Genomic DNA, 20,987 nt, shown 5'->3' with positions numbered 1-20,987 from the left:
GTACCGCGCTAGCGCGCGCGCTCAATGGAGCATGCACTGTACTTGTTACGTAACATGCCTCTACTTTACTTTTACTTTTAAAACGTTCCCTCTGTTGTTTCCTAACCGCATCGTGATACGAAATAATGAGAAAAAAACACCTTCATGTACATGCCATAAACAATTAATGATTCATAATAATTTCTACACACGATCCATAATTATAACAGTACAGTACATAAAGTTACCCCCTTTTAAACTATAGTGTACATCTATTGTACAGTATAAATAAATTATCATCTACCCCTCCCCTTTTTTTTCTCTTTTTTGGGGTAATGGATAAAAAAGCGAAAAAAAGAAGTACGAGAAATAAACTTTCCTCCGGATATGACGTAATGGGACAAAATTTACAGCTTGACTTCCGGCTGTAGCCGAGTCTTCGTTGTTGTGCCCATTGCTTCTTGTGTGTGTGGTTCGTCAGTGGATCGTTTAGCAAGTGACTAGTAACGGTCTACAAGTGTTTTCTTACCCCTACATTTGGAAAATTCGAAAGAGACACCATGCCACGCAAGTACGTCAGGATTAATTTACCCCGTTGCTTAATAACAACAACTTGGGCTTGGAATACTTCTGACACGCGGATGAACCTCAGCTCAATTATTTTTACGAGTTAAAAGTTTAATGAAGTCGGTCTCACAAGGCGAAACGATTAGCCTACAATATTGTACAAAACAACATTGAAAAACAAAGGGCAAATTTATAGAAACCCTCCCGTCTCATATAGGGTATTATTTTGTAGCTCTTTACAGTTTTTTTTAGGACCCTGAACACAATTTTGGCATTGAAAATCGTCGCAAATCAAATGGCTGAAATGGTTAGATTCTAAAATCTAGATCTAGTTAAGATGTTATTATTGTTACGGCACTTTATTTCAGGGGACCCCCCTGAACCCCCCTACCCGACCTACTACACAGCTATAACGTACTCGCACATCAGGAGGAGACCCCCTAAAACTAGAGTTGGGGCGAGCGGATGGACAGGTTCGTTACTCGCGGACTCAGTCAGAGCGAACGGGTAACGGACAGCCTTGAGGCGAGAGCGAACTGCGAACCTCAAGACAGTTAGATCTAGATCTAGATCTAGTAGTTAGTTTTTTGGGTCCACTCCACAATTTGACTCTCTCAGCGAGCGGATTGCGGACCTCAAGCCTCAAGTCAGTTCGTTTTTTGGGTCCGCTCCACAATTTTATTCACTGGGCGGGCGGGCAAACGGACGAACTCTAGCAGACGAGATACTCGACGCGAGATTAGACCCGTCGTCTATTGTTTGTTAATTAGGCCTGATTTTTCATTTTGGGGGGGGGGGGTTGTAAGTTGTAGGCAATGGGAGGAGTCGTTCCTGTCCGCTCGCTCGCTAAACGAACTGTTGTCTCTGTCCGATGAGTAGCGAACTACTCTTGACAAACGGATGGTTCGTTACCCGTCCGCTCATTTGCGGGTAGTGCCAACGAGTAGTTCGTTACTCGCGGACGCTAATTTTGCAAGCCCGACCCAACCCTACCTGATACCCTTGCCCTTTACCCTGGCAGCGAAAGTGCGAAATTGTTCGTCGAGTGCCTGGCGTAGCTGCATGAGTTCTGCCCTTCTCACACCAATGGCGACTGGTATCACAGCAAATTCCCGCATTATTGACTTGGCCTCCTTGACTGATTTCGACTGGATGTTAGGGTCTGCCTTCAGTATCAGATCGCCCAGGGGTTCTGACACACATTGGAACAGTTGCATTGAGGCAGTGGCCTCATTTATGCCCGATCCTATTTTGAAAGCCTCCCATCTCCTTACGAACCCGTTCCATACCTCCTCCTCTACCCCGAAGTCAATTTTGGGACGGTCGAGTTTTAGTTGAGGTGGTGCAGGAGGGTGGGCAGTTTGAGTGTGTGTGAGGGCATGTATATTGAGCCGTGCCGCCACCACCGGGGCGTCTCCTTCACCGGTTTCATAGTTACAGCCTGGGAAAGGGCATATATGACCATGTTGCCGAGTTGTGAGTGATCAATTGCTTTCAAACTTTCTCATAAGGCTGACACCGTCATGAAGAACGCTAGTGTGGCTGCTCTCAAAGCGATGAAATCATCATGAAGAAAGACCTCTCAGTGTAGTTCATTTTTATAAACGGTAGATGATGATTTCATCTGTGAACACGGATTAACAGGGACAAAGAATGATACAGGTACAACATAACATGAAATAATATGGGGTACACCGCATAACGTACAGAAAACATGAACTAATATCATATAGTTCAAATAACCATACACCGGTATTGTTCAATCTTCCCAAGTTATCAAAAAAATAATCCTAAAACTAAGCCTAACTAAAAAAAAACTGACCTTATTAATTACAGAGTGTATACAGACCCGGTAAACGTTGTAACGGTAACCGGGAACAAAGTCACGAAGTATACAGAGCCGGTAGGGGAACTCTTTTGTGATTTCGGAAAGTTTCAGTTTCAGGGCCCAGACCTTGGAGTGTGTGTGAGAGAGAGAGAGAGAGAGAGCAGTGCTAGCAAAATGTATGACATGCCCCAGTTGGCAGGAGGGAACGAGAGAAAGATAGAGACAGAGTGGGAAATAGGTGGGGAGAAAGAAAGAGACAAACAAAGAAAAAGAGAAGGCGAGCGATACACAGAGGAGAGAGAGAGAGAGAGAGGGGCAGAGAAATAGAGAGGGTGACTGCTCGATTGAAATTATGATGACATAGTTCTTTTCTTCAAATTGTGATTCCTCCAACTCCAAAACGGAGGAAAAACGATCGTTCATCAAAAAGACATTCGCAATTTTTATTTAGATCTGCTCATCTGCGCTATTCTCACCTGGGGTGAGAATAGAGGTAGCCAACAACATAACCTCCAGACCACGAGAGCCCCAGGTGAACTTATTACAGTAGGCCTACATTTTAATAAGATAGTGTTAATTGTAACAGAGTGACGCTGTGGCAACTAACGCGGCGTTAATTACTACTGAGTGAACACGCAGCTCTTTTGCGTTGATGATTAGATTTAGATCTAGATCTAACATCTACCATTTCTGCTTCTCCCAGCGTGGTCCTAGTTATCTTGGTTAGTCTCAGCCTGACATGATGGAAGGCTTTCTAGAGCAGGCATTCAAATCTTACGACGAATTTGACAAAGCTTTTGCTAAAAGATGAAAATTTTGTTACCTGTAGGAAGAAAGCATCTGAAACTGAAACAGTTGAGAAGGCTGACCTAAAGAGTGTGGTAAAAATTCACAAAAACTTTCTGTAGAGTCGAGGCAATAAATATTTCAACAAAACTTCAGCAGCATACAACAGCAACAAAAACCACCAGGGGCAACAACAGCAACAACAACAAGAAAAGAGCTGCAACTGTTCTTGTTTGTTTGTCTGTTAGTTTGGTGTCTGTGTGTGTGTATATAAGGCCACAAGCGTGTGCGTTTGTTTGTCTGTGAGTGTGTGTGTGCATGTGTATTTGTATGTGCATGTGTGTGTTTGTTTTTCTTAAAAACATTTTTTTTGTCACAGAGTCACTCTGTCGCAATTAACGCTACCTTTTAATGATTACTGGCAACATTGTTTTTTGGCTGTCCAGTAAAATTGTGAATACTGCATACACTTTTGAAAATGACGGCAGAATAGATCTACTTGTAGGGGGTCAAATTTTGGTATGTTTAGCTGCCAGGTGCACATACGACCGTACGACGATGTAACACGTGTTCACTACACCCTTACAAAGTTTTAAGAATATTTTAGGGTACTTTCAGAGAGGGGGGGGGGGGGGGCATAATAACACACACACCAACACAACACACCCCTGCATTTGCGCATAGTTTGATATTTTGCAATTAAGTAAGGTTAAGATTTCCTGAAAATCACATCTAGTGGCTTCACTATGGCATAATATATCTTGTCACATCCCATTATAATCAGCGGATGAAAGGCAATGTTGCAGTACATTCCAAACCATCATACACACCAAATAAGAAACACAAATTTGTATATTTCATGGTATTCATGATATCTACCGCTCGGTGTAAGGCCGGTCCCAGAGTGGCTCTGTAGGTCTGACCTGTAGCTGGCCTGGTGCACGCCGTGTGCGTGTCAGAACAGCCGCACTGTGGGTTGGCACCTGTGTCTCAGCGAGCGCGAGGCACACTCGCTGTGTGTCAGCACTGCCGCACGGTATGTTGACGTTGTAAGTGTGCAACTGACGGGTCTGCCTTGCTATATTTAGGTACTGTGTAATCCAAGACCAATTATACCAAGACGGGACAACTCTTCTTTACGTCATGTGCTAAGTGCCCCCCCCCCCCCCCACACACACACACACACACACAAACACACAAACACACTTGCAGCTGCGCGCGGTGATAGTTTACATTGGTTACAAATAAAGGCTAGATCTAGATCAGATGTAAATTATTGCATATAGATCTATCTAGAATCTTGGTCTTTCTAGGGACATCTCTCTGCATCTTTATCTAGAGAAGCACACCTAGCCTAGATCTAGGCCTAGGCCTACGACAACAGTCGAAACTAGGTCAACCTCTCGATTTGAAGTTTCAAAGTATGATTAAGTGCATTTCTTGGTGATTTTGTGGCCAAGTGTTGATGCTAGCATCAATATTTAATAGTAAAGCACCTAATAATACTTACTTCTTGTTGATTTTGATGATCTGTGAAGAGTTTCAGTCGAAAATAAACACAAAACGAGGCGACACATGTCCGCCATTTTTACAACACTGTTGAATAGCACGTCTGACGCATCGCGCAGCTCTGCTGACAAAAAACAGACGATACAGCTACGCTGCTTTAGCACACGATAATGTACATTCATTTGCACGGTGCGAGCCAGGCGAGCTACAGGTCAGACTTACAGAGCCACTCTGGGACTGGCCTTAGACTTCATGATAGGTAATTTTTTTCCCCAAATGTTGTTTAAAAATTTGATTGTGATATTTTTATCCGTCTAGTTGTAACTCTGTACTTATTTTATAATATAATGTGCTTTGCAAGGATATATGATAATAATATACACACTTGATAATAAATGTTATAACTTTACATTGCATTTTTTTTTTCTTGTGTTTATTTACTTGATCAATTTTCTAGATCTACATGTCGCAATGGATTTAAAAATTCAGTAATTCAGTAAAAAAAAGATTTCTTCTTCCCCCTTTTGCACTTTTTTCAGAAGGCGTAGCAGTAGTAGAAATGACAGTGATTCTTCTGCATCAGAAGGTAAGGTTATTTGATCAGGTGATGTTCAGGAAAATGTTTCTTTTTTATCTTCAACTACTGTTTTTTAAATTTAACTCCATTAAACATTTTTTTTTACATGGACCGGCTGGTCTAAAGGTAAGGTTGTGGCTATGGATTCTGTGATTGACAAAGCTTGTGTATCTATATTATTAGACAATAATCTTTCCTTTATGATTGATTATGGCCTTCGTCTTCTGTTGTTTCAGCTCCTCTTAGGTCTGGGGCTTTGTATTGTTGTTTTTTTTGTTTGTTTGTTGTTGTTGGGTTTTTTTTGGGGGGGGAACTACAACTCTGTGTCTCTGTCAAGAACTTCATTTATGTTGATGGTTTTAATTCCCTGTATATCTAGTTGCTTGTAAAAATTCGAGCAGGTAAAATAATCCATTGATTTAAATAATGATAGAACATACAAAGGTTAGTCCACAGTACTTTGTCTTTTTATTCCATTCATTCATTGTGTATGCTGAGTCCTCTTTTTATTGAGGATCTGCAGAACAACATAGCTATGGGGTTGGGGTTTTTTTTAGAGCAAAGGAAGGGTTGATTTGTTTCTTCCCATTATGTCTTTGATATTCAATGTCATCTTAAAATAAGAATTGGCTGGCTTCAAATTTGATTGATGATTTGATGTCCCATTCTATTGTCCTTTCTTTTCTCTGCATAGCTACAGTACTTGTATGCATGCTCTGTTTTATATGAATGTGATTAATTGATCATATTATATAAGTTCCTTTAAAAAAAATTTCCCCCCACACCTATAGAGAGGTTCTGGGGGCTCTTGTGGCCTAGAGGTTAAGGTGTTTGCCTCTCATTCAAAGGTCCTGGGTTCGAATCCGGGCAGCGACAGGAAAAATCTTCTTCTCAAAAATTGTCTCCTTTCACCTCCTTTCCTGCTCTCTTGCTATGTTCTGTCGTCTGCTTTAACCTCCACTTTCTGCCCCCACACCCACACCCCCTTTGCCCCCTCCTCCGGACTCCTGACTCTTTCTGCAGCCTTTCTACTGCTACTCCTTAGCTCCTTCTTACTGCTGTCTTTCAGTCACACCCCTGATCTTCTGGTAGGAAAGATCTACATCTAGCCTTCTCGGACAAGGGCGAAAAATCTAGGAGGTCCCGTTGTCTAAAATCGATAAGAGTAGGCTTCGGCCGCCACCTGGGCAAAATTCAAAATTGTCCTACCAACTGAAAATGTTTAAATGTGTCCCATGCGCTCAGATGACCGAATGCAGTTGCGAGCACCGCATAACACTTACCCCCCCCCCCCCCCTCCCCCAAAGTGTTGCTTTTAGCATAATAATTTGTTTCTTGTGAAATATGGCTGTACCATACCGATCTCTGTGGACTACAACTCAAGTTTATAAATTACTTACTTTTACTTTTTCATCCTCTGTTGCCGTTAAGCGTCGAGGGGAGATGCAATTTTCCATGGTAGGCCAGCTCCGCAGCTCTGTCAGTTGTGATGTTATGTTTTCGTAGGGTTTCCTTGACACCCTCGATCCACCTTTTGCGTGGCCTTCCTCTTCCTTTATAGCCTGAGTGCTTGGTGTTGTTGGCTCTCAAGGCTGGCTGGTCAGGTGACATGCGTAACAGGTGGCCAAACCATTTTTTATCCTCTGTCTTTCTATGTAACGCAGGCAGAACTCAGTGCCGATAGCTGCTCTTACTTCTTCATTTCTCTGCCTGTCTCGTCTAGTGATGTTAAGGGTTTTGCGGAGACATTTCATTTCGCATGCGGTGATTTTGCCTTCATGGGTTTTGCTTAAGGTTCAGGTCTGGCACTGATAACATAATGTTGGTATGAATATTGAGGTGATAAACTGTCTCTTTGTGTCCATGGAGATGTTTGGATGAGATAGAAGGGGTGCAAGCTGGCAGGTGACAGCGTTGGCTTTTTGAGTTCGCATTTCTATTTTTCTCTGTCTATGGACCCGTTTTCAGAAAAAGTGCTGCCAAGGTATTTAAACTCTTTCACCTGTTTCAGTTGTTTACTATTGACATGGATGTTCAGGGGACTATGGTTTCGGCTCACTTTCATAACTTCTGTTTTTGATGTGCTTATTTTCATGTTGAATTTCTCACAGGTGTTGTTGAGTTCGGTAGTGTGATTTTGGAGGCTTTCTTAGTCATGATGAATTAGACATTGGTCGTCTGCGAATAGAAATTCATTTAGGCTTTCTGGGCTTTGTTTGCTTCTTGCGTTATTGTGTCTATATATATTATAAATAGGAGGGGAGATAGAACGCATTCCTGTCGTACTCCAAATCTTACTTTGAACCAGTCTGTATTTCCTTCCTTCGTTCTTACTGAGCTTCTGCTGTTGGTATATAGAGCTCTGACATTATCTAACAATTGTCCTATAAATTACTATTTCTTTATTTTCATTAAAAATTTTAATGTTTTAGCACACTGTTTTTCAGATTTCAACTTCTGTGTTCCTTTGTTGCTTTCCAATGACCTTGTATGATAGTCTGGTCTGTTGCAGGTTTTGACAGTTTCTCTAACATTGCACTGGCTATGAAAAGTTATTCTGGTTTGTGTTATGGGGACAATCTTAGAATATTTTTGAAAATACAATAGGATGATGCCGCTGATACTGATAGGTCCGTCTCTTTTCAAGTTCGATGTATCAATTTCTGTCACCTTTAGCTTTGATATTTCTAAAGGATCATCCTTGTTTAGCTTTTTAGATACTTTTCTATGTATATATAAACATTAAAAGTAAAAGTCTCAGACATCAATTTTTCTAACCTGCTCTTCTATTGTTTTTATCAAAAGCTTTTTGTAGCAGTTTTATTGTCATATATAAATTAAGTCTAAGTGCTCTTAAGTGTTGGAAACAAGTTTTTAGGGGGCTGTTCATTTACAAGTCTTTTGTTTCTTTGATTTATATACAGTCGAACCGGTGTAAGACGGCCACCCATTGTCAAGGAGAAAAGTGGCCGTCTTAGGCAGGACTGGTCAAGATAAAGAAAACAAACCATTCCTTTCTGAGGTCCCAACCGAAGATAGCCACATTTTGTTGTTGTTTTGGCTGGGGGGGGTTTTCTTCTGTTTTTTCTTTTGTTGCTGCTTTTGTGCAAGGGTGACTATAAAACAAAATGGGATAAGGAGGACGGAGTGCTATGGTAAAACAAGCATATGGGTCGCCACCACTCGGAGAACGAGCCACGTTTCAGTCACAAGTTCGTGTTGACGTCCATTGTTACTTTGTTACAGACTGGGTAAACAGTGACCACTCTTCTCACTTAACGATTTGTGTATGAGTTTCTGGGCGGTGCTTATAGGTTATGAGGGATCACACGCTTACCTCTCCAGCAACTGAAAATTTGTTCCCTTTGGTCAACAGTAGGAGGAGCCTACGCAACATGATCAGTTGGAGGGACTACATAACAACAACGACATGTGATAGGATTATGACGGCTCGCCCACAATGCCTGGGGCCAATGCACTATTTCTGACAAAACATAATGGGGTGACCAAGGTGGCCGTCAAAGACAGGTGTTATTGCTTGGCGTGATAAGGGTTGTGTGTTATTAAAATGTGGTGGACAGGTGCCCGTTTTACACAGTTAACTTATATAGAAAAAAACGAAAGGGGGGGGAATGGAAATTGGCCATTTGTACAGGTGGCCGTCTTGTAGAGGTTACCGTCAGGGCAGGTTCGACTGTATATATTCTCCTTCTTACATGTTCACAGCACATCTTCACAAAAAGGCTAAGAGAAAACTCTTTGAAAACATATTCATATTTAATCTTCTCACATACATACTGTTTTCTTTAAATAATTTTTTTATATAATATACTTGCCATTAATATTGTTTATATGGATCTTTTCAGACTCTTCTGATTCTGATTCAGGGAGTCCAGATGACAGGCACTCTCGGAAAGTTTCTGATACCAAAAAGTCTGACAAGTCTTCACGTAGGTGTTCATCCAAGCAAAGTCCATCTGGTGCGAGGAAAGACAAGGATGGTGACAGGAATGGCAATAGTGACAGGAGAAAGGTCAACAGAGAAAGAGATCGCAGTGCTTCAAGCAGTGATAAACGAAGATCAAAAGAGCCAAGTCACAAAGAGGAAAGCAGGATGCGTGGATCAGACAGATCAGGTTCTCGCAGAAATGAAAGAGAGGACAGTTTAGATAGGGGCAAAGGTAGAAGAGACGACAAGTCTGACAAACGGAGAAGCGAAAGAACTGAAGACTCGGACAAACATCGAGCACAGAGAGGTGACAGGTCGGTGGAAAGACAAAGTGATAGGAGAGATGATCGACAGAGAAATGATGGCCGCGACACGGAAGCTGGTGAGAAAAGACGAGATGCAGGAAAGGGTTCTAGTCGCAGAGATAAAGATAATTCTCGTGATAGAGACAGTACCGAGAAAGATGTAGATACAAGGCGTGGTAAGAGAATTGAGGATAATGCAGAAAGAGAGGTTTCCGTGGAGGATGACAGAAGGAAAGAAAGAAGGGACAAAACTAGCGGAGACAAAATGAGCGATAGAAAAGACAAGGAAAAAAGTTCTTCTAGTAAAAGTAGAGAGAAGAGAGAAGATGAGGGAGGTGCTGAGAGATCAAACAGCAGAGATGTGCAGAGGGAGGCTCGTGAAAAAAGTAAGAAAAAGTCGAAGAGAGAAGAAAGTGAGTCAGAGTCAGGAAGCCCATCCAGAGAGAACAAAAGTGTCTCTAAGCGTAAAGTGAAAAAAGTTGAGAAGGAGAAAGGGGATTCGTCAAGTAGCAGTGAGAACAGCTCAAGCTCAGAGCCAGAGTCTACCTCAGATGAGAGGAAGACTGAGGCTTCTTTGGTGCCCTACGGCGATGCGAAGAAGGGCCAGGTTTATAAGAGATCAGGTCGGGGAGTTGGAAGAGAGTCGCAGGAAGAAGACTCTGTTAGAATTGCCAGTAAGAAAAAGGGTAGAAGCACAGAACGGCACTCTGTCGGTGCGGAGGAGGGTGATGACCCTGATTCTAGTTCTGAGGCCGAAGCTGTACGCAGCAGGAAGTCCAAGAATAGCTCGAAAAGTGAGCAGGCTGATGTTTCAGGAAGTAAAGGTCTCCCTGATCGAAATGTTTCTCGCAGCGATGATAGTAAGCGAAGGCAGGAAGCTGTGGATTTTGAAGAGCAGGAAAAGCATGACAGCACTCCAGAGAGAGACAGGAGTGTTAAAGATGATGAAGATCTAAAGAAGGAACAAGAGGATGATCAAGAGAAAGAGGAAGGAGAGATATCGGAGGAAGAAGAGGAAGTGCTGGAGAAGCCCCTCATTGCTATCAGGTAGATAAATCTGTTTTATTTTATTTTTTATTCCTTTGTCCTTTTGTCCTCTTGAATAGCAATAGTACTGTCTCACTCCCCCACCTTCAAAGCCAGAGGCACCATGGAGCTGTTCGCAGGCAGTATTGCATACAGACGTATCTCGAAGGTCGCCAAAAATGACTTACATCTGTCCGCAATACTGCCCGCGTGTTGTGGTGTTCCTCAGATCCCCCAAAGCTGGTGTCCCTTTTAGAATGTTGAGGAGAAAAGTCTTGGTTCTTTACTACTGTCAGCGGCTTCTTGGGAAAACTCATGAATTCCTGAAGGGTCACATTCCAAGAGTGACTCGCACTTTGAGAACAGACTTATTTTCGAGAAAGCAACTATTGGATAAAGGATTTTTTTTTTATATGTAGAAATGATTCGATTGTTTTGTTGTTTGTTGAGGGGAGGGGGGTGCTGCTTACACCTGATTATTGTTCTTTAGGATTGTTCGTAGTTTAATTTTTGAAGTTTGACTAAAATTTGTACCTCTTATCTGACAAGAGACGTTCCAGAACTGACTTCCCTTTTCACAAAACATGATTCATATTTTTAATCCTCATGAGGGAACTGTAATAAGTGACCCTATTTTACAAAATGCAACACAAGCTGTCCACTGTATAGCTGGGTTAACAGAATCTTCCTTGTTCTGATTGCCATTCAATTCTGACGCTAAATTAGGTGCTGAGACCTGATTTTGCTCTTCCAACTATAGCGTTTTTTGTGAAAGCATTACTATGGGATCGTTAAAACCTTCTCATTCCTCATACTTTGTTTTTTTGGTGTTTCAGCGAGGATATATCTGACATCAGTAGCGATGAAGAAAGCTCATCAAAACCCCAGCGCCCAGCACCGCCATCCCAGTTGGGCATGGCACCTGAGATGTCCCCGGGATCTCCTGGCACGCCTCCCCCCGAGGAAGAGGAAAAAGCAGACAGTGTCACGAAAGAGTCACGAAAAGCTGCCAAGTCTGGCCAGGCTGGTGGTAAAGACTCGTCCAAAAAATCTGGCCCTGGTGGAGAGAGCAGGACCAGGTCTATGGTTCAGGTGGTGAGCAAGGCGAGCGGCAGATCGGAAGAGAGGGGGAAGGAAGAAGAAGAGGGGGAGGTGGCAGCTCCGAGTCAACGTGAACGACCACAGCTTGAGAGCGAGAGTGAGGAGGAGGAAGAGGAAAGGCGCCACCGGCATGGCGGGAAGATGGGCAGTTCTGTCTCCGTGGTCCGCTCTGCTGGTCGAGACAGAGGGGCAAGTCCACCCAGGGAGAGATATAGTGGTGGTGGAGGAAGTGGTCGTTACGACAACCGCTGGCAAGATAGGCACGATCGTTTTGAGCGCAGTCGGCGAGAACGAAGCCCTCTGGAGAGAAGAAGAGATGACAGAGACCGGAAGCGTCACAACAGAGAGGATGATGAAGGAAAGTCTGAACAAACGTCTCCTAAAAAGGACAATGACAGGTCAGTTGCGTTGAAGCTCGATTTTATTTTCTTGATAATTGCTTTATAATGTTTACCTAAAACTTGTAGGTTCTTACAATACAAACTAAAGCTAAATAAAATATTCAGTTGTTAAGGGGAGGGGTGGGTTCTTTTTCGGGGGTGGGGGGAGGGGGGTTGTGTTTGAATAACAGGAAATGTGGGTTGTTGGTTTTTAAAAAATAAAATATTGGAGAACTGGACTTGTGCATAAAGGAATATGGTCTTATCGATAGCAAGTTCAGTAGGTAGGGCTGTATCACACAGTGTTTGGGGGGAATGGTTGGCAGTGAGATAACATCCACACATGATCATTGTTACTAACACCTTCAGGATGGCTGTTCTTAGTCAAGCCCTGTGAATTTTCTGTCACAATTTGGACGGCTATCATGGAATTGTCAAACTTTTCTTACTTTTTGTTTATGGAAGAATGCATTTGTGTGTTTTTGTTTTCCTCAGAAAGGTCTTTTAGACGTCAGTGTGGAAGATCATCCTTTACTTGCAATTAATCTTTTATTTAGATATTTTAAGTCACTCTAATGGTGAGTTATAGTTATATTTACTCTAGCTTAGCAGAAACAAAAAGTTGTTCTTTCCCCCCGCCTCACACACAGACATTTTTTTCTCCCTTTGATAGAAAGAGAAAAAAAGTGGTCCCTCTCATGTTTAAAAGACCAAATTTGCTGTTTTTCTTCTCAAACAGGGTTAAAGATGCCAAAGAAAGCAGAGCCAAGAAGCCTGAGCCAAAGCTGGTGGGCGGAATTGACATAACTATGAGAACTGGTGGGGCTTACATCCCACCTGCCAAACTGCGCATGATGCAGGAACAGATCACTGACAAGACAAGGTATGATTGGTTTGTTACTGGAATGTCCTGTGGATTAAAAAAAAAAATTTTTTGGACTCATCTGACGACCACTTAGGTTCAAATGAAGCAGAGATTATTTTCGTTTGGAAGTCTTGTTGTCTCTTGTATCTCCCATACAGTAAAATTATTTAAAGTTAAATTGTCTTATAATCTTCTCTTTTTGTTTTTTCTCTTGCTGGTAAATGATTTTCAGCACGATGATGCTTTGAGTTAACAGTTCACCACTGTTCATGGGAGTTTTCTGTCTTTTTTGTTAATGATAGTGGCCATTATGGTGTTGTATGTCTAATAATTATCTAGAACAATTTAAGTGTTTCCCAAAGGGAAGAATGCAGGAGATTTTTTTTTCTAGGTAGCAGTGCAGTTCTTGGCTGCAGGGAAACTACTGTTCAGTTTGTTTTGTTTTTCCCCAGAGTTTCTGACTTCAGATTTATAATGTTTGGTGAAATTGCAATCCTTCCTCAGAATCACAAGTCCCTTAAAGTAAAGAATGCTTGATGGCAGGTTGCTTCGATGTTATCTACATCTTCTTTTCAATGTTTCTAATGTGCTATTTTTTTTCTTGTTTTAACTTCCAATAAGCTACAAACCACCCTTCAGGTGCGGCTGACTTGACAACTGGCTTCACATTTTTGTGTTTCTCTGTTTCACTCAGTGCGGCCTATCAGCGCATGTCCTGGGAAGCTCTCAAGAAGAGCATCAACGGTCTGATCAACAAGGTAAACGTGTCCAACATCATCGAAATCACCAAAGAACTCTTTCAGGAGAACATTGTCAGAGGACGGTAAGTGTCCCCAGAAGCTATTTAATTTAGAATGTAATTTTTAAAAATATTTTTGTTTTTGGGGAGGGGGGTGTTGTTGTTGTTTTGTGTGTGTGTGTTAGTTTAACTATTAAGACATTTTGAGAAATTCAGTCTTTTAGAAACAGTCAAAATTTTCTTCTGTCCTTCAGTTTGTGCGATGCAGGTTTATCTTTTTATGTAGCTAGCTTTGATTATACTAAAAAATAGTTTCATGGTTGATGCAGATAGTTGGATGGTAGAGCTATTCCCAATCGACTTTACTATTCGACATTCATGATTTTTGCACTATTCACAATATTTGAAGCGTGGCAGAGCCATTCGAATGCTGTGTGATTTTTAATTTTTTTTAACAGATTCTGGATTTTCGTCTCATTTTTCTCAAACATGGAAAAATTGGAGTACATTAAATTTAAAATCATTAAGATAAATATACAGAAATACTCTTTTTTTATGGTTATGAGACAGAGTGATAAGAGGAGCCTACAAGAGTTATAAAACAATCCTTTAGAGAATATCTCTTACTAATCAATATTCACTCCTCACACTATGGACAGCTCAAGCAAGGGCACTTGACTCTTGAAGGGCAGCGAATGTTTTTTCAGTGAAGTTAGCTGTCGCAATGAATGAACTCCCCTTACCGTACTCGAAATTCGAAGTCCTTTGAACGGTGACATGATGCCAACACATTACACTGTCTGGGCGCATGGGACAACAACACACGCACGCTCAGTGACTAGCGTTCCGAATTACAGAAGTTAGATCTGGGCGTATCTTATATAAGAAAAAAACTATTCAACAGCGCTGTGAATACCGGAAGTTAGCAGGGCTCTCAGACTTCCGTGGATCCACGAATTTCCAGGGTTCGCGGTTCGGAGAAAGTCAGGGGCTGAGATTAGCGGCCGCGGAATCACTGAGCATCGTGCGGTCATGTTTCCGTCGCGCTTCGCGTCTGCGCGGGTTTCATAATTATCTTCTCCGAGAAAAAATGCGAAAATTTGGAGGACATAATAATAGAGCGATATATGCCAGTTTGGCACTAACCGCCCACCTTTACTTCCTGTTAATAACTACTACTTACTTTGCCTTTCCGGTTTTTATCAAAATCGGTTGACTTTCACAATTTATGCGAATACATGTGTCTGGCAACATTTTCTTTTTCCAAACATCCAGTCTGTGTTGGAAGGAAAGAGAAAACAACAAAGAAGCCTGGAAGATGGCGTATCACGTTCTCTCAAAGAGTGAAGAGGCCATTGTGAAAGAAATAGACAATGATTGCAAGAATAAGTGAAAGTATCAGTAGTTAGAAGATGTGGTGAATGTGACAATCAATGGAGCTTTGTCAACCCATCCAAAAAGGTTTTCCCAATTTTCGGATCCCCTAAAGTTTCCCAAGTGCAAGAAGTAACATCAGATTCAAATGAGAAAGATGGAGGAGGTGATACTAGATCTAGATCTAGCTCGAGTCAACCCAAGCCAGTGCCTATGATTCCGCTATCAGACAGGGTAGCCTCAATGGAAGCCATGATTCTCTCTGTAATGGCTCAGCATTCAATGCCTCTGACATTTGCCTTTGTGCTTGTGGATGTAGCTAAAGCCTGCAGTACAGACCCACAGGCCCTGGCTTCCGTGCAATTAGGAGCATCTGCTGCTGCATACAAAATTAAATTTGACCTTGCTAAGACAGTGAAACAGAAACTTGTACAAGATCTACAGGTCTCCCCTTTCAAGTGCATTATTGTGTTTTTGTTTTGTGCCATTGTCTGTATAACTAGTTTTGTTTGTTTACATGGATCCTTTCAGTGCTCGTTTTCGTCTTTGTTGCGTCTATCGCGATCCTCTGACAAAGTTCAGGGATTGGGAAAATTTTTCGCTGGGAACCCTGAGTTAGATCTGGGCTTATCACATATAAGAAAAAAAACATTCAACGGCGCTGTGAATAGCTGGCAAATGTAGAATAGCAATTTTTTGTTTCCTCAAAATCGCACAGCACTATTGGACGGTGCTACTTTGCTTTTCTTTTGTAGTGTATACTTGTCTTGCCAATCCCTTGAACTGTACTGAATGGGTGTTGTGTCGCTTTATTTGTCTTTACTCCGATGTACCCAAAAAAACATGTTCAGTTTTTCCGTGCAATACATCACCCATATTTGGCTGCAAGTAAAGAAAATGGCCCTGTGTTCTGTCAGGGGGGAGCAGTCATACATGTGAAGCAGGTGTCAAGGCGTGGCATGCTAACTCCTGCATTTACAGATCATTCTGTGTGGTAATGCTGTTTATGTAGGATATGGGGTCTCTTCAGGTGGAGGATGATGGCCTGATCTTTCTTGAGCAGAAGGTTGGCTCAATCAGAGCAGGTAGTTTGGTCTTTCTTTACCTTTCAAATATCTGTTGTCTTTATCTGTCTTCCATCTTTTCCTCGTATGTTACTCCCTTGTAACACGTCTAATCTTTAGTACTTTTGTGACTTTTGTGTTGTAAGTGCAGTAAAACTCTTACTAAAAACCCAACTCAGTAAAAAGTTGAGGTATGTAGCTTCTTTCTTTGTACAGGATTTGACCATTTAGATAATTTTGGTTTATGAGACCTGAGAAATGAGGGGGAACCATAACTACCGCTATCTGTTTCAGGCCTGGCACGTAAAGTTAGAAGAAGATGACTATTTTTAGGAATTTTTGGTTTATGAATAATGAATGTTGAATTTAGTTCTTGCTTCTACAATTTCAATTAAACTGCCTTTTATTTATGTAAAGTTGCATCGATTTGAGATCATCCTAAGCTCCAGGCCAAAGCCCAATAGTTCTAAACATACATATTTTGTGGTGAGTTCGTTGTTTAGTTGTCTAATTTGACTGTGTGCTTTGAAAGAACACAGGACGTTTGGCTTTTGATGTGGTCTTCTGCGTTCACTTCTATGATTTATTTTATCTCTGTGAAGTACAACTCTTATCGTTCTGACATGCCTGAAATAAGAGTCGGCGATAACAGACGTCCTATAAACTACACTACAAGTCAACAGGTCTCTAGTCACAAAAACAGGCAGTTGAAGAAACAGCTGTTGCATTATCAGTATATATTATGATTATCATATTGTAATTCTTTTCAATTTGTCTTTATGTCTATCCCTCATCGTGTTTTATCACTTCACCCAATGATGTAGTCTTCTGTATTGAAAGAGCTGCTAACTCACTGAAATTGTGGATTTCCTCAGTGGTCTCCTTGCACGCTCTGTGATCCAAGCTCAGGCTGCTTCTCCAACCTTCACCCACGTCTATGCTGCTCTTGTAGCCATCATCAACACCAAGGTAACTTTAGATGGATCAATGTGTACTTTCCTTTGTACGAGATCAAAGTGAAAAGTAGTCTGTTTATTTTTGTCAAAAGCCTTTTGGAAAGCTTTTTTAAAGTAAATACTTTTTTTTTCTTGTTAGATGTCGTGCTGGTGAAGAAAACAATTGTATATGAATTATCAGAAGTTAATGGCTGTAAAATTTTAATGTGTTAAATGTTGTCAGGTGTCCAATTGCTTTTCGATCGGAGATATAGTTCCAGAATGAAACTGAAATGGTTATTAAAGTTGTTTCTTTTAGTATGGCTCATGCCTTTCAATTGTTCTTGGCAGAGAGTTTGAATATTTTATGGAAAGACAGCTTTGATAAGTTTACTGTGTAATCCTGAGTTTTTTAATGGGCCAGATTATCTTTTGCTCTGCTTATTTTCTTTCACAGTTCCCCCAAAATGGCGAGCTCATGTTGAGACGTCTGATCCTGATGTTTAAGCGAGGCTTCCGAAGAAATGACAAGGCTCTCTGCCTTTCCTCCACCCGATTCATCGCACATCTGGTTAACCAAGTCGTGGTGAGTTGATTTCTCGGTCATCCGTCAGGTGCACAAAGTTAGGACTGATCCCCAAGCAGGCGCCCTCTTGGATCAGTCCAGGAGTCGGCCGGTCAGCGATCGGTCACTGGTGTGGCTGGTTGTTCGCAGACCAACCACACTTCCGGGGAAGAATTGGTCTAACGGCTGGTCATGGGCGTCTAAGGAGCAGTCAACTGGCTGTTCACGGGCATCCAAGGAGCAGTCAACTGGCTGTTCACGGGCATCCAAGGAGCAGTCAACTGGCTGTTCACGAGCATCCAAGGAGCAGTCAACTGGCTGTTCACGAGCATCCAAGGAGCAGTCAACTGGCTGGCCATGGAAATGTCCGATGGATGGGGCAGCTGGTTGGTCACTCAAGTATGGAAGAATCTGTCGGTCCATTGGCTGGTCAATCGAGCATCAGCGGATCAGTCCAACGACTGGTCATGGGTATCCAGGGATTTGTCAAGCGGCTGGCCTGTGGGTGATCATCTCTGCATCCACGGATCTGTCCGCTGGATGGTCATCGGAGCCTGCATCCAGAGATCAGTCTTTCGACTGGTCAACAGAGCATCCCTGAAGCAGTCTCTTTGCAGGTCGTGAGCGTTGGCAGATCTGTCGTGTGGCTGGTCATCAGAGTCTCCACCCAGGGGTCGGTCAACTGGCTGGTCGTGGGTCCCGGAGATGTGGAGTGGCTGGTCTGTCGCCTTTCACAACAGCGTCCATGGGTCAGTCAACTGGCTGGCCATCAGAGTCTACACCCAGGGATTGGTCAACTGGCTGGTCATGTGTCCAAGAGATGTGGAGTGGCCGGTCTGTAGCTCCAGGGGTCGGTCAACTGGCTGGTGTTGTAAGATGTCGTTGGAGCGTACGTTGGAGGACCGGTCTCTTGGCTGGTCACCAGCGTTCAAGGATGAGCCAACGGGCCAGTCACCGGTGTCTGGAGCAGTTGCTTCTCTGGTCACGAGCATCTGCGGTCAGCTGACTGGCAGGTCATCAGAGTGTGCACCCAGGGGTCAGGTCTCTCGGCTGGTCATGGGTATCCGAGGATCAGTCAGTAGGCTGGTCATGCAAGAATCTTTGGATCAGTCAAGATGATGATGGCTGGCTGGTCATTCAAGCATCTTTGGATCGACCAGTTGGCTGGTCACTGAAGCATCCCTGGACTGGCTGTTTCGCTGGTCACTCGAGCATCTATGGACTGGCCTGTTGGCTGGTCACTCAAGCATCCGTGGATCTTCCTGGAAGCTGGTCACTCGTGCATCTATGGATGGGCCGGTTGGCTGGTCACCCCAGCATCCGTGGATCAGCCAGTTGGCTGATGACCTATGCAGCTACAGGTCAGCCATTGGCTGGTCACCTGGGCACCCATGGATCATTCACTCTGTCGTTCTGGGCTGACGGCAGAACCATGAGTTGGTCCAAGATAGCCCTCCCCCTATTGCCAAGTGTCTTGATTTCTTAAGATGTTATAAAATGATTGTTCAGGTAAGATTGGGTTAATTTTGTTCAAATTGCTTTGGACTCTGTGGATGGAATTTGTATTTACAATATGAACTGCAGTTCACAACTTTTAAACATTCCTCAACATAGTACTGAAATCAGTTTTAACCTATCTTCAACTGGGCTCTACGTTAATGCTTATGAAAAGACTCAGCCAGATAAGATGTTGTGTGTAAGTTAAAATGAGCGTGTAGTTTGCTTGGTGGGTTCGTGGAGGGCATCTTTTTATGGCATCTTGTTTGCCTGTGATTCTTTACTCAATTCTTACCTGACTGTCTCTGTCTGTGGACTGTTTTTGTGTTGACCCTTCCAGCCCCAGCCATTTTTGTGCACTCCCTAACCCCAGTCCCAGCCTATACTGCAGTATTTCTGAAAAAGACTCATGCCTTCTGAAAAATGATATTGTATCTTTGTAATGAGGTTTAGATAATAGTTTAATATACATCAAGGTTCAAAGGTAAATGAACAAAATTGTGAAAATTAAAGTTTAATTAGGTTCGCTTAATATTTCGAAAAACGCGCAGATTCGGTACCCCTGAAATTGAGAATATACTCTCTTTGGACGGTGGGAGATACAAGCTTCTGAAAATATACATGCTCAGGGCTGGAAGGATTAAGTTGTGATTTACTTGAGCAAAATTGTTCTGGTATTTTTAAAAAAACAACCTGTTAATACTGTTATACTGTACTGTACTTTGGGCTCTGTTGTGGATATTTTTTCTGTCTTTGTTTTTGTCATGGTCACCCCGGTACTTCTTTCCTCTCACATTGTCTTTTGTGGCTGTAGTACACACGCACACACACACAGACACAAACTCACCCGACCCCAAGCTAGTTGCTAAATGATAGGCAATTCTCTCAGTGTGCAAGTTGTCCCCCACTGTGGAACTTTCTTTGTCTTCCCTGTTATGTCTTGCAGGTGTTGAAGGAGCATCAGAAGTAGATCCTACTTCTTTTTGTCTCACTGTTCTTTCTGTCTGCCATACTCGTTCTCCACATTAATGACGTTATTGTATAAATATATGCTTCTTGGCGGGTGCTCTGGTGTGGTTTGCTCCTTCTTTCCTATAAAAATTTGTTGTCATTATCTCTCCTTCTTTTTTGGTGTGTTTTTATTATTCTCTTGTAACATCTTCTGCACTCTTGTGACTTAATTGGGTTGCAAGTACCGAAAAACATTTTAAACTTAAACAAAAATGCTTCTTTTTATTCTCACATACAAACAAATGTGCACTGTCTTACTTAGCAAGCATGACCGCAGTTTGTGAGTGTGACTGTCTGTAAGGTTAAAAACTATGTCTGTTTGTGTGTGTTTCTATAGGCCCATGAAGTGATCGCCCTCGAGGTCCTGACCTTATTGCTGGAGACACCGACCGATGACTCTGTGGAAGTGTCCATCGGGTTTCTGAAGGAATGTGGCCAGAAGTTGACAGAGGTCACCCCAAGGGGTGTTAACTGTGAGTAGAAATATTTTGGGGAATTACTAATTGAATTGTAAGAGTGATCTCAGAAAACAAAATATTTTCACCAAGGACCTAGTCGCGGGCAGTATTACATACAGACGTGTCTCAAAGGCCGCCAAAAATTACTCACGTCTGTATGCAATACTGCCCGCGTAGTGTTGTGAGTCAAGATTCTTTCATGACTGTGTGACTGAAAGTATAATTTGTGAAACCGTATGTGGGGATTGTAGGAGTCAGAAGCTGGCTGTCATCTTGTGGGTGAATGGGTGGTTGGCGGACGCCCTTGTGTAGTTGCTCCTTTTTTTCCCCTTATCAAACATCTATTGTCTTTTATATCTCAACCTTCTTTTCTTTGTATGTATATGTTTGACCTATTTAATAATTATAACAATAGATAGCATTTGTATAGCGCAAATCTCCGCTCAACAGCAAGCTCTATGCGCTTCATGGG

The 20,987-nt window shown here is 42.4% G+C and overlaps 1 protein-coding gene across 1 annotated transcript in view; it reads left to right on the top strand.

The window, feature by feature from the left end:
- Positions 1-388: 388 nt before the first annotated feature.
- LOC101848806 (pre-mRNA-splicing factor CWC22 homolog) overlaps positions 389-20,987 on the top strand; it is a 37,482-nt gene continuing 16,883 nt past the window's right edge. Inside the window, exons 1-9 of the mRNA XM_005093128.3 lie at positions 389-550; positions 5,209-5,255; positions 9,113-10,547; positions 11,363-12,025; positions 12,747-12,890; positions 13,567-13,695; positions 16,925-17,018; positions 17,442-17,570; positions 20,395-20,530. Of these exons, the coding sequence (XP_005093185.1) occupies positions 540-550; positions 5,209-5,255; positions 9,113-10,547; positions 11,363-12,025; positions 12,747-12,890; positions 13,567-13,695; positions 16,925-17,018; positions 17,442-17,570; positions 20,395-20,530 (2,788 nt within the window). The 5' untranslated portion in view covers positions 389-539. The remainder of the gene's footprint in view (positions 551-5,208; positions 5,256-9,112; positions 10,548-11,362; positions 12,026-12,746; positions 12,891-13,566; positions 13,696-16,924; positions 17,019-17,441; positions 17,571-20,394; positions 20,531-20,987) is intronic.

This window comes from Aplysia californica, unplaced genomic scaffold (assembly GCF_000002075.1).
Source record: "Aplysia californica isolate F4 #8 unplaced genomic scaffold, AplCal3.0 scaffold00058, whole genome shotgun sequence".
NCBI lineage: Eukaryota > Metazoa > Mollusca > Gastropoda > Aplysiida > Aplysiidae > Aplysia > Aplysia californica.
Note: the sequence above shows the minus strand (reverse complement) of the source record. Positions and strands in the feature narration are given on the sequence as shown.